Source organism: Harpia harpyja, chromosome 2 (genome assembly GCF_026419915.1).
Source record: "Harpia harpyja isolate bHarHar1 chromosome 2, bHarHar1 primary haplotype, whole genome shotgun sequence".
Classification (NCBI taxonomy): Eukaryota; Metazoa; Chordata; class Aves; order Accipitriformes; family Accipitridae; genus Harpia; species Harpia harpyja.
The window spans coordinates 42,753,059-42,767,351 of record NC_068941.1 but is presented as its reverse complement, the minus strand read 5'-3'; the positions used below and the strand labels follow the sequence as shown (position 1 = coordinate 42,767,351).

General features: G+C 37.7%; 1 protein-coding gene across 10 annotated transcripts in view; it reads right to left on the bottom strand.

Moving 5' to 3' along the window:
- Positions 1-14,293, bottom strand: part of GRIA2 (glutamate ionotropic receptor AMPA type subunit 2) — a 99,007-nt gene that overhangs the window by 46,405 nt on the left and 38,309 nt on the right. For all 10 annotated transcript variants that reach the window (XR_008233633.1, XM_052778036.1, XM_052777983.1 and 7 more), the window contains exons 3-5: positions 9,361-9,600; positions 4,395-4,591; positions 28-81 (exon numbers count right to left, since the gene is read on the bottom strand). Coding sequence is in view for 9 of the 10 variants with exons in the window: in XM_052778036.1 (XP_052633996.1) it covers positions 28-81; positions 4,395-4,591; positions 9,361-9,600 (491 nt within the window). In the remaining variant the exon portion in view is untranslated. The remainder of the gene's footprint in view (positions 1-27; positions 82-4,394; positions 4,592-9,360; positions 9,601-14,293) is intronic.

Here is a 14,293-nt window from a genome sequence, read left to right as displayed (position 1 = left end):
GGTATTTTAAATATTAAAAATGCTTACCAGATTTGCAATGATATAATGGTATCCTTTAACATGTTTACCAATTGTGATAACCTGTAAAAAAGAAGAAATACCCCCATAATGGAGAATGTTCACCTGATAAACAGACTGAGACTTAAAAACTACAAAAGGCAGTATCATGTAAAAGCTAGTTATGAGCTTTATGGTATGCAATACTGAGTTGGTTTGGTGCTTTACTTTTTATTTTACCTAATGCACCATTCAACATACTCTCTGCTGGTGGAAATTAGTCATATTGAAGTCCAAGTCCCAAGATCTGTAAACAGAGGAGCTGAATCCTAATTACTATGCTATGTGTTAAAGGCACAACCTGGACAGGAGAGAGTGGGCATCATGCAGTAGAAGCACTATCCCTCAGAGATTCCTGCTTAGATTCTGCTCCCTTTGGAGCAGAAGTGTAAGGTTCCTTGAACTAGAAAAAGTTTAAACGCCCACTGACATTAATGAAAGCATCTACATTATGAGGAAGTCTTTAAAAGTTCAAATTGCTGATTATTGCCCTAAGGCTTCTTCATCATCTCCCTCAAAGCCAGCTGGTGGTTTCTCATCGGTCTGCACTGGCAGGCATGTAGCATGGATTCTTTTCCCAAATAAGCCTAATTAAGACTATCTGCATGGGGAAGTTTGCATTTTGAAGCAAAACACTTCTCCAGAGAAAGGATGTGGAAGATAAGAGGACTCTAGAGATTTCTTCCATCTTTTGAACAATGAGAACAACTTAAATCAAGAGAAGATGATTCCTTTATTTTCTCATTTAACATATAACTAAAACATTCAGAATAGGTACCCTGTAATTTATATCAGGCTAGTAGTGAATGACATTCCACATACTTGCTTTAAGGAAGTTACAGGAATATAACTGAAGGCAGTGTTTAACACTAAGTTTTATATTACTAGAGTTTGAGACTGAGAGGGATCACATTACATAGGCCATAGAAGCTATTCAATTATTCCTCTTTTGAGCTCAATATATACAGGATATATGAACTTAATAATTCTAAAACAGTTCCGTGGGTCAGACTACTCAAAACTCATTACTTATTAAAAGGCTTAAGAACTATGTTCAGATGTATTTCTTATGCAGCTGATGCTTCCAAAGAAATTTCAGTTAGACCAAACAGATTAGCTCTTCTGCATAAAATGCTTCTTCATCATCGGTATCTGAGAAAACGACCAGTAGCTGCAAGTCTTTGGATCAATGGTTAGTAACTCTGCTCTGACTGCCACTAGATACTATTCATTAATCTAGCTTTCTAAAACATTGCTGTGTGCCACTCATCCATATGAACGCTAAGGATGCTGCCCATTAAAACTCTGAGAAGATTCAATGGTGATTCCAAAAGCCATGATGAAGGAGCTGTGGACACAAAAGGTATTCACCAGTGTCCCTAGTTTAGACTAGCATCTCCAGCACGGATAGACAAGAAGTGGCAGTAACTGCACAGCTGCCCAAAGGGTGTTATCAGGGGGAAATGAGATTCTGCAAAGGAAGCTGGCTGAGAAGAGATAGAGACTATATAATGAAGAGCATGGTAATACTGACCTGCCAAACCAGAGAAGAGGAATGAAACTAGTCTGAGGAGCGCTGGGGAACTGAAATATTTTTCAACTTCAACTTACATAAATAGCTGAAATCTGGAAGAGAAACTATAATACGAGACAAAAAACAAGAATGATGAACCAACTTTGGAAACACATCGTGTGTCTATACAAAGATCCAAGGACTACAGAGTGTAACTGGGTAAGCCTGAGGTTGCCACCACAGCTTAAAATGTTAGAGGGACAAATCAAAGCACTACAATAGAACGTTTGTTCAAGAGGAGGAGGCAAGGAAGAAAGTAAAGAAGATGCTGCTCTATGTATCAAGAATGCAAATAATACTTCAATATTCAAGAAAAATCTGGTCAAGAGAAAGCCTGTTGCATGTCTCTCAGTAAAAATATGTAGAAAAAGAAAAGGGATACTGATACAAAGGGTCTACTTCAGGCACCCTCGTGAAAAGAAGGAAATTGCTGAGGGTTGTTTCAGGGCAGGAATTAAAAGAATTTTTTTAAGAATAAATCCGGTAGCAAAGCAAGATTTAAAGTACATACTTTGCTTTTAGAAATGAAAATCAGAAGAGCACACTCAAAGGATAATCACAGGCCAAGAAATCCATTGTTCAGCACAGACCTTCATTTTAAGAGATGGAGAAAATTAGTAGAGAAAGTTATTTTAGATTTGATTTTAGGCTACTTAAGAAATTGAAAGTGGGTTTATCTTTTTATGTAAGGAAGGGAAGTTACAGAAACAGAGTATAAGAATAATGGACTTAAAAAACAGACTAAACTCCAGAAACTGCTAGGGTATCTTGCAAAGAGAATTTCAAGGCTAAACCCATATGAGACAGCTGACAGCAGTTTAAGAGACCATATTCTAGGGCATAGCAGTAAACTATTTTGAGGAGAACAGCTAATTGGAATTATATCAACTGACCTGTGTGGCTGATCCAGTTATCTAGAATTCTTCAGTGACTTACAAATCAAAACAGCAGAAACAAAAGTTTATCCATCTGTATGCTTAAGGAGTAGCACAAGTCTATGGGGATAAGCTGAGAAAAATCTAAGACTCAAAACAAGGCAGAATCTATTAAAGTGCAATAAGGGCAAGAAAAATACCCCAAAGCTGCAATCAAAATAAGAAGCAGCCAAATAAAAAAATAGGCCTGTTACTAAACAAAGACAGTAAAAATGATTGGTAACTAAAGGGTTCTTGTCTTTAAAAAGTGGTAAAAGGAGAAACTGAAGAAAGTTACAGTCAGCCAAACTTTCATATCAGGGGAGAGATTATAATGAATATTACATACTTAATTTTAAAAGAGTTTATGGGACAGTAAGATGATAAACAGGCAATATAGTCTTGTCAAGATGAAAATATGTCAAAGCAATTTCTTTCCTTTCTCTGACATGAAAGCTAGCCTAACAGATAGTGAGGAAACAGCAGATGTGACATATCTTGAGTCTAATAAGACTTTTGTCCTGTATGACATCATTACAAGCTCTTAAGGGAACATGGACAAGACAAAGTCACTGTAAGGTAAGCAAACAACTGTTTGAAAAGCCACACAGAACCAACTGAAGAGGACCAATAAGTGCTATTTCTCTCAAGCATTGCTCTACTCAGTACTCTTCTTGACACGGATAACAAGTCAGAAAACAGAATTTTAAAAAACTGCAGATAATGATAGGGAGGTTGCAAATGCTCTGGAGAACAGGATCAAATTCAAATTGATCTTGAAAATTAGAGAAAGAGTTTGTGGATATGAATTCCAAATAAAACAGACAAATACAATACACTCCATTTAGGACACTGGTCATTGCCTGAGCCTCTCCAAAATGTAATGACCTTCATAACAAAGACCAAAATAACAAGCCCTTCAAAAAAGCTTCAAACCAATACATCTACACTCTGATGATATATTCCTACAGATGTTGCACAGTTTCACATGGTCAAGCACAAGCCAGCAGGGAGCTATCCTTATCATTTTCCATTGTGCTCTGCATGCATGAACAGAAGTAGTAAGATATAGAGACAGTAAGACCTCCCTAGACACTAGGATTGAAGAGGTGGATTTGAAGGTAATGCAGTAGTTTGAACCAGAGCACTGTGATGCTGTTGTGAAAAAGAAGATAAAAACCCCCATCTTTTTGGCAAATAATATATGTATCGGTGAAAAGAAGATGGAATTTTCTGTTCTGTTTAAAGCTCAGGAGGCGTTAGCTAAGGAAAACAGCATCCAATTTTGGTTAACACACTTTAAAAGGGAGACAAAATTAAGAGAGACCCAAGGACAGTACAAATGACAAAAAGCTTAGAAATATGAACTATGAAGGGAGTTAAATGGAAAAGAGAAGTTGTTGATACAGCCTTCCCAAGATGTATAAGGTTCTTGGAAAAAGCATTGGAAGTAGAAAATACTTTCTAGGTGGAAGGAGAACTAATCTCTAGACATAATATAACTATTTATAACACACCATATAGAATAGTGTATCAACTACATATAATATACTACACTACTTAGGTTGTGAAATAGCCTTAACGAGATTTTTTTTTTTTTTTTTAAATAAGCAGGATATAAAACTGTACAGGATCATCCAGATAGAATTATCTTGCCTTTGAGCAAAGGGAGGGATTATAGGATTTGTATGTTCACTTTCTGCCTGATATATATGTGGTCCTCAATACAAACCTGTCACTTCCAAATGATGCATAATAATCACAAAAATAGGATCAACAGAAATGAACTCATTACGTTTACTTATAGAATATAGCTAACTGCTGTCACTGAAGAACGGAGAATAGCAAACCTGATCAACAATGTCGTTGACTTTATCACGCTCACAGTCCAAAATCACTCGCCTTTCCTTTTTTACCTCTAGATCTTGAAACAGTGAACGGTAAGTTTCATCTTTTCTGTCATTGTTAATATTTCCTACATTGATAGCAGTCACTTGCCATTTCTTTTCAGCAGCAGAATCCAGCACAGCTTGCAATGTTGATAAGCCTAGTGAAGCACAGGAGAAAACAGAAGATATGACTGGTAAAGCTTCAGGAATAACAAGCTTCTAGAAAATTATTTATGAGATTACTTATTTAAGATTTCCCTGTAACCTGTTTGACCTGTCACACATTATTAGGACTCAGAAATGAAGATATGTGTGGGCCCAATCAGTTCTTATTGCATGAAATTTCTATTTACATAGCTGCAACAAATCAGGGTAGAGCCTTGTAAAAACAACCTTTTGGTTATGCTTCAACCTTCTTCAGAACATGATTTTGCCAGTTTCACTGATCCACTGCTGGAATTCCACATGTTGGGAAAGAGGTCTTCTAGGAGAAAAGTGATCCAATTATGGCAAGAGTATCAGCTGCTTATTACAAAATGCTACTGATCTGCTTTTGTTCTCAGCACTTGAGCACTACTGTATTTAAACCCATATCTCACTGAGGTTTATGGCAAAATTCCCATGTTCTGCAGTGATGCTAATGGAGTTATTATTTCTGTTGCTACAGTCATATCCCTGACTATGAAAGAAGATGTGCTGAGATATATATTTCCATATAGATAAGTAGGCTCAATGCTAACACCTACAAGCAATCTACAAAAGTTTGCTTCCGTTTTATCCTTTTGGCACGTTCCTGCCAGGAAGCTGTAATGTCTGTAGAGCTGCAGCTGCCTACAATATATTGTAAAATCAGTGAAGATTCTACTTGACTGGGACTGGTTTTCCTTTTCAAGGATTAAATAACAGAGTATAGAAACATGAAAATGACTGCTGGAAATTAATTTCTGCAGTACAACAAATACCATTTTAACAATTTCCAGCAGTACAGGAATTAGACTTGTATTGTTTAAATTCCTTCCAGAGAGTTCTACATAATTCTAGAGAGCAATTTTAAGGATAGTAGATAGTATTATAGAAAAAAAGAAAATCAGAATTTCTCACAAGCCAATTGACATTTTTTGCACATTCATCCTTCTTGAAACCACAGAACACCAGGAGTCATTTCTTTGAGACAGAGTTCTGACTTGGTATGTAAAGGAAGCTTCAGATATAACTCTCATGAGAAATAATAGTGGTTATATGCCAATAAACATAGAAAGAAAGCACTAAGAATTAATTTGTCTCATAGTTTGTAAATACGTCAGTAAACCTAGATTGGTCAGTGTTTAGCAATTCAGCTTTATCAGTGAAAATGGTAATGAAATACAGAACTATATAAAACTGGTCATCAGCAAAGGTAGAAAATGGCAGGCTTCCAAAAGCATAAATGCAACGATTATCTCAAATAATTCTGGTTTTCTGTGTTGCCTTTAAAGAAGACTGATATGAAGTTTTGTATGTCATGCAATGAATATTTATTTTAAAATAATAGATAAGTACAGTCCAAGGGTACATATAGACTATTTATAACATGTTAAAGATAAATGTGGAGAACTTGTGCTAAAGGGAAAAGATAATTAATGTAAGCAAACTAAAAGATGTAGGGAATATCTTAGAACATTAAAAAGCATTAAAGTAAGTCTATACCTCAAAATAATGTTTTAAAAGGTAATTTAAAATAATTTAAAAAAACAAACCACACAAAAAAAACCCAAAACCAAAATGAAACTTATACAATCTGAATAATTGTTTCAGATCTCATTTAGTAGATTTCAGGTCCTCCAATCTGCCTTCATGTTTCCACTGAGTTAAACAGAATCTCAGTTAGGCATAAATTAATAAGGGCTATTAATGTTAATACTACCCATTATAAAGGGTTTCTATGTTTTACTCCTCTGATCTTCCATTTTTCCTAGGGACTCCCTTTTCTTGGGGTGCTCTCTGCAGAGATGTCAAATGGCTGCCTGGATTTCTTGCTTTTTATAGGTGGCAGATTTGTCATCCCCATACAGTTTAGTTTATTCTGACAGCAGTAACATTGCAAAAGAATGAAAAACAAACAAAAGCATTCACAGCAATACTTCTGTGGACATGGAATTATCTGGAGAGTGGTAATGGAAGTGGGACTCTACAGGGGAGAAAACTCCAACAACTTCGGTTACTTTTTTTAAACTGCAGGAATACTTCTGTTTGGGAACCTCATGTGCCTTAGCCTCTCTTGGTTATCATGAGACAAACTCTTAATTTGGTGAGCTCTGAAAAGGAGGACTGAACAGAGACCGAGTAAATTAGCAATTCTGTTACAGATAGAATCTTCCAATAACGTCACTACTTTTTCCAAACCCCACTGTTTAGTACTGGCAACACAGAGGAGGCAAGGAGGGTAAAGGACACTAATCCACATTCTGAGTGAGAGCAACTGCCATATTAAGCCATTAATATCTTGGACATGCATATACTGAATGGCCTCACTTCTTATAGACAGGAATGAGATATGAAATTGCCCTGCACTTCAACCAGTCAGCCCCTAACCACAGAGGAGCTGTAAAAGTAGCAATAAATGATTCTATTGGAATAAGTCATCAAACTAATTCCTATTAGCTTTCACAGCTTCCATGAAAAGTAAGTCTCTTTGCCTCTTCTGTCTCACTCCTGAAGGTGGAAACATTTTAAATTATTTATCATTTCTTAAATATACATCACTGTCACTATGTTAACATTTAAGCAAAAGTGTTTAGAGGAATTATGGACCCTGTGTATTCAGGGTTTGATGTCAGTGTTTCTGATTACGTACTGTTTGACTCTGCAGGTTAACCTTGTGCAATCAGTGGGAGCACTGAGGAGCAACAATTTACTCAACATAAAGGTAGGAGCTTCATGCCTTGGAGGTTGTTATCACTAGGGTGCCTTGCCACAATTAAAACAAACAAATAACAAAAAAAAGGCATAACAAAAGGGTGACTGCAAATAACAATTTTATGCTGTTACCCCTGGCCAGATTCAGCCAGTGCAGCTGACAAGAAGAACTAGGTGTTTTTCAGTATTTCCTAAATATAAATCACTTACATGTCACATACTACACACTGTGTCCTGGTTTCAGCTGGGATAGAGTTAACTGTCTTCCTAGTAGCTGGTACAGTGCTATGTTTTGAGTTCAGTATGTGAAGAATGTTGATAACACTGATGTTCTCAGTTGTTGCTTAGTAGTGTTTAGACTAATGTCAAGGATTTTTCAGCTTCTCATGCCCAGCCAGTGAGAAAGCTGGAGGGGCACAAGAAGGTGGCACAGGACACAGCCAGGGCACCTGACCCAAACTGGCCAACGGTGTATTCCATACCATGTGATGTCCCATCTAGTATAGGAACTGGGAGGTGGGGGCGGGGAATCGCCGCTCAGGGACTGGCTGGGTGTCGGTCGGCGGGTGGTGAGCAATTGCACTGCGCATCATTTGTACATTCCAATCTTTTCATTATTACTGTTGTCATTTTATCAGTGTTATCATTATCATTATTAGTTTCTTCTTTTCTGTTCTATTAAACCGTTCTTATCTCAACCCACGGGTTTTGCTTCTTTTCCCGATTTTCTCCCCCATCCCACTGGGGGGGGGGGGAGTGAGTGAGCGGCTGCGTGGTGTTTAGTTGCTGGCTGGGGTTAAACCACGACACACTGTTAGCTAATTGACTGAGTATTGGCTAAGCAAGTAGTTTTACATCTGTCCTTTCTAAAAATGCAGTGAATGTTTCTGATTCTAATGTGAATTTGAAAAAGATCTGCCAGAGAAATGGGCTTAGGGTTCATCATCCCACATAACATTACTGTTGGAGGCTACATACCAGTATTAGTTTTTCTAACATGAGTGCTTACAACAGTGATAAAGAACTGTCTTGAGGAGGTCCCTTCAGCTTCTGAACAACATAATGTGTAAAATGGCATGAGAATGCAGAGAATCTAATGTCACCACATTACTCAACAAACCATGGTGTAGTATAACCATTCTTTAAATCTAGTGGCATCTTACTGTTTAATGTGCACTTAATATTCAACTCTGACCAATGAACATGCAGGTGAGCCACAAAATAGCCTTTTTAAAAGGGAATAGGAGAAGGTAAGAATAGAAAAATTTAGCCAAGGACTACTACGCGAGGAGAACCTGAAAACAGAATTACAAGGACGGAATTCAAGAACAGGCAGTCAAAAAACCCAACTTCTGTATAATGGTCCTTCTTCTCAGAAAACTAACTGATATACCACAATTTGCAAATTATTTTTTTCCCAGTTCATAAACTGTTATATTATTATTATTATTACTACACCATAAAAGGGCATAGGACTTGAGAAGGCTGTATGGTGGAGTAAATTGCTCACAAGCAGTGGATTTGGGTTTATCAACAACAAACAAACAAACAAACAAAAAATCTAAGCTCAACAGAGGAGAGGAACTCGAGTATTTATCAAAAGCAGTCTCCAAAGAAGAAGGGACTGCATCCAAGACTCTTGCTTGCTTGGTGCCCAACTATCAATTTTGCATGTGTGGAATGAATCTGTGGTAGCAGATTGCCCGTCATGCTCAGATAGGTTTTTTTCTCCTTAGATGAGTCTTTAAAAAAAGAGAGAAAACTTTTCATAGGAACTGTTTCACAACATGCAATTAATCTCACATTGCTTATCAGCACATGCTTGCAATTCTATTAATACATACTGTAATAATTTCATTCTCATTTAAACAATTTTCTTTCTGTCCCAAAAGCTCATTTCTAAATTTAAGCTTACACTTACACTTGCTGCAGGTGAATATTTCTTTCCTCATTTACTCTTCTAATACTAATTCAGCATTTCAGTGAGATACATCTAGCAAAGAGCATGCAGATAAAAAGTACCACACCTTACCTCTGTCGCTATCATACAAATATGCAAACTTGGTCCACTGATAGTATTCGATCAAGCTAAGAAGAGCTCCCTTGAGGTCAGGTCTCATCTGAATGACAAAGGGATGTGTTCCATCTGTTGGGAAGCTGGGAGTTATGAAGGAGACATGAAGAGTCCCACAGAACGATGTTATGGTATTTACAGACTTCTTGTCATAGAATCCAAAAATAGCAAAGACTCCTCTTGAAAACTGGGAGCAGACTAGGAGGGAGAAAGAAAAACAATTATGTGGCAGAATTTAAAAAAAAATAAATATTGAAAACTCTATCATGTATATATTTATGAGAAATAATGAAAATGTCTGATCACATAAATACCAGGAAAAAACAGTAATACTCTGCTATAGAGATTACTATCTGTTAGTACTATTAACCAGTAATATAAAGCTTCTGCTAGAAACAGCAACAAAAAAAATCAGAGATGTGGTTCACATTCCTAGAAAATTAGTTTAGAAATAAAACTCACCAAGCTATTCTTAAATTCAGTTTATGCTGTAAAGAATAGTGATGCAAACATCAATGGCAGCTGTAATTTATAAAATGAGTCATTATGACCACACATAGTATTATGGGAAAAGATTATTTTTTGTCCTGTTAAAAAAATAAATTGGCCCTGAGGTCAAGACTCACTGAGCTTTTTGCAAAATACCCGAAATAACTTTCCATTTGGGTAAATATAAAGCCAAAACTAGAAGCAAATCTATTAACAGCAGAAAAGTAAGAAGTTGATTTGCTTTAAAAGCCTTCTGTTTTAAGGCGTTATTTTAATTCCTGCTTTGCAGGACTCAGCAAAAGCTGATCCTTCTAGATGACACTTGTGGTCATGCTGCAGAAAGAATAACCTCATAGGTGTAAATAACATGCTGATTATTCACTTTTTATCACTGGAGACAATTCAAGCCAGTTGATGAATGCTACTGACCAGCTGCTGTAAAAGAGCTAGTTCTTCTGGGTTATTCCCTTCTTTGACACTGCAGACTATACTAGTGCCTAAGTTCTAAAACCAGCATACAGTAAGGAAATGTTCATCTCTGATTAATTCTCATTTATCACCTATGCATTCTTTGGTTTGCACACAGTCACCTTGAACAAGAGAGATCCTTCTAGATAAAACATCTAGTCAGCCTCATTGCAATCCCTGCTACACCTGACCTGCTTACAGATTGAAATCACAGTGTAATTGAAACTAATTTTGCCCAGCTATTTAGTGCACTAATCCTTTAATATAATTCACATAAGGGCAAAAATGGGTTGACTTATTTTTAAAATTTCTCAGATTTTAATTAACATTAATACAATATTTTCTCTTTCAAAGTTATCGCATCTGTAATTTAAAAAAACCAAATATCATCCCTTTATGCCTGTTATGATTCATTGCTATTCTCTTTTCATGGCTTTGCCTATCTATCTTTGCTACCACAGTCATCTCTCATACCCTAATTATTTCTATATTCCAGTTAAAAGCAGCTAAACAGTATGCATGAAATTCTGAGTCTACCAGTTTCAAAAGTTATCACCTGTTAACTTTAATTAGGACAGAATTTCACCTTAGGTGAGAGAATACAAGTGATTAAAAAACTTGATGAGTAATACCCCTTTGCAAAAGGATGCTGCAGGTTTTCCAAGGCTAGGATAACAAGATGCTCAGACCTCTTCCGTTCCAACTGCAAATCATTATGTAAAGTTCCAATATTTATCTCAAGTGTATTAAGGGTACAACACTGCTCATGTTGAACAAAGGTTTCTGAAAAAGGCTGTGAATTATCTGAACAGTGCTTCTGTTTAAGTTACTGGAACTCCTTGTTCTATTCCAAATCACTACGCTCTCACTGAGAGGAAACCAACTCGCTACCTCCCCACACACTCATGAATAACTGCTTCCCATCGGCAGCAAAGGCTAGATACTTTCTGAACTTGCTACAATAAAGGTGTTAATGTCTCATAATCCACCTTCAAAAATGCACGTTAAAATAAAGCACCAGTTTACATTTGGATCCCTGGGCGACAATTCTGCAAAAGATTGTTACTGGCACACTACTGTGATCTTCTGTATTAAAGCATTTTAATGCTGCATATAAGGTGACAGAGACAACAACAGTGTCATTGCAGGATCACTGAAAAATAAAAAAGTTTTATGCCAGTATTGCTGACTCCTAGGATGCTATCACATCTCCTGTCACACTTACTGCTTTTCTTCAATTGCCAGTCAATGATTTTAGGCATAGATGAAATAATGCTGCCCACAACAGCCAACAACCAGGGCCAGCTGCCTGCACCAGAAAATTTGAAAACCATAGGTGGTGCATTCTCAGAAGCACCACTGTCATCCCTCTTAGAGGAAAGCCTGGGTCTTTGGAGCACTGTACTCCAGTCTCTGTCTCAGTTCGTCCCCCATCCTTCCCTCCCCTTCCTGACACTGGAGAGATCTGGACCTGTCAGGCCTCAGCTAAACATCTTTGGGGTAATGAATAAAGTTCAATCTGCCTGTGCTGTCGGGAAGTTTTAGTTGAGGCTCTGTCCTGGCTCCTGAACTCATGCAACTAAATAGATCTCAACTTCCATTTAAAAAAACACTACACTTGGAGAAAAAAAAAAAAAACAACCCCCCAAAATCATCACGATTATTTGTGATGGCAAATAAAAAGAGCCCAGATTACTTATGCTAGGCTTCAAACATGAACTGGGATTATTTAAAGGTGGGCATGTACTGGGTCTGGCTGGCTTGGCATTCACTTTCCACACAAGCAGCCCGTATGGTGCTGTGTTTTGGATTTGTGGCCAAAGCAGCACTGCTAACACACCAGTGTTCTCTTTTTCCCTCCGCCCATTCCAGTGAGTAGGCCGGGGTGGGCAAGAAGTTAGGAGGGGACACAGGCAGATCAGTTGACCCAAATCAGTCAAAGGGATATTCCATGCCATGTAACATCATGATCAGCCATAAAACTGTGGTGGAGGATGAAGAGGGTGGGGGGCTCTGTCTTACAAGGTGACTGTTGCTTGGATACTGGGTGGGCATTGGTCTGCTTGTGGGAAGGGGTGAGTGATTGCCTTTGCATCACCTGTTTTTTGTCTTTCCTTCGCTTATTAAACTGTCTTTATCTTGACCCACAAGTTTTCTCATTCTTGCTTCTCCTATTCTCTCCTCTGTCCACTGAGGGCAGGGGGGACCGAGTGCGTGGCTGTGTGGGTGCCTGTCTGCTGGCTGGGGTCAACCCAAGACAGGGTAAAAGGTGTTATTCCACCTTCCACCCAGTGCTTGAACGGGTGTAGGAGTTCTGAACCCCTTCAGTGATACAAACATGCATCCAGTCCTCTCTCTTCAGAAGACAACTGTTCTTTCCAATTGAATGTCCGTCCTCCCTGACATGGCACAAACTCATACCACCTCTCTTCACTTAGTGCCTGCTGATCAAACCAGTTCTCTTGGATTAACAGCTCTCCATTCAGTAATCTTTACACCTGGTAAATCATCAGTCCTTACATGTATGTGTCTTCTTCTGGGGAAGGTGGGTAAAACTGGAATTTTGATCTTCTCTCCTACACAAAGTGAGAGACAAGTAAAAAGCACTACCTCTAGCTGGGTAAGTCAAGTCACTGCAGTTCTAGCTACTTACAGGAACTACATCTTAAAAGCTGAATTCCACACACATGCATACACAATGCCAACAAATAATATGATAAAAGCAAAAGCATTTTTTATTTTTAAAAGTATTATGAAACCTGCCACAAAGATATAAACTCTCATTTAATTCAACCAGGGCCCCCTGGTTGAATAAAAACTCTTTCTAACACAAATCTTGAAAGTAAGGACATAACACACATTAGAAAATACTGCACTATGTGGGTCAGCCAGAAAATCAGGATCAACTTTAATCTAGGTAAAAATACATTTTCATCAGCAGTGATCAGTGTCACAGTTGTACACTGAAGAACCTCAGTGCTATGCTTTTGTGTGTGAAATTCCTCTAAAGGTAAGTGGGAGGGCACCTATGTCATGTAATAAAAACCTGCTAAATATAAGCATTTAGACTTTGTCTTGAGACAAATGCATGCAATTGTTCTGAGGCATTCGGTCTCTCAGAAGCAGGAGAGAAAAGAAGGGATGGTATTTCCAAATATATAATGGTGATCCAGTGGGTAATGCAGAAAGTGTAATTGGTTTTGGCAGGATTCCCACCCTAGACTAAGTCTACAGTCATGTTGTTATTTCTGGGAGACATTAGTTTTATAATGGTGAATCACAAGCTGTTCACAGTTATTAGATTTAAAAAATTATGACGATTAGGAGTCATAAACCATTGAAACATGAAAGATCTATTTTATTAAAGATATTAGAAGCAACTGCCAGGATTAATTTCTTTCAAGCTCTTCTACATGACTTGTTTTTCTTTGGGTTTGTTGTCCTTTCTAGAAATAGTCAATGGCCTACTTAGCAACAAGAGGGCAAGAATATAGTAAGCCCACTTTGTGATCACTTTTCTAGAGAGACTCGCCTAGAATGGCAAATACCTGGGAATTCCAAGAAATGGTAAATAACTAAAGGCACCTGAGAAACAATGCCCAGAAGGTTTTGTTATAGTTAAGAATTAAGTATTTTATGTTTGACTTCTCCTTGTTCTTCTACTTACATAGCCAGGCAAAAACCTAGTTTGCCCTTGTGTTCCAGAACACCAAAAATGTGTCCTAGTCTTTTCTTCCAAAAGCGAAGGCCCAGATTTGTTCAACAACAAAATTAGGCTTAAGCCTGCAATGAGAAAGAGGTGCCTTGTCAAAGGAGGACCAAAACTACTTGCTCAATTATTGACTCTTCCATTGTAACTACATCTGTTTCTTCTTAGACCTCCTTTTTACCATGATGCACTCATACCTTTCTCTCTTTCACACTTTCTCCATTT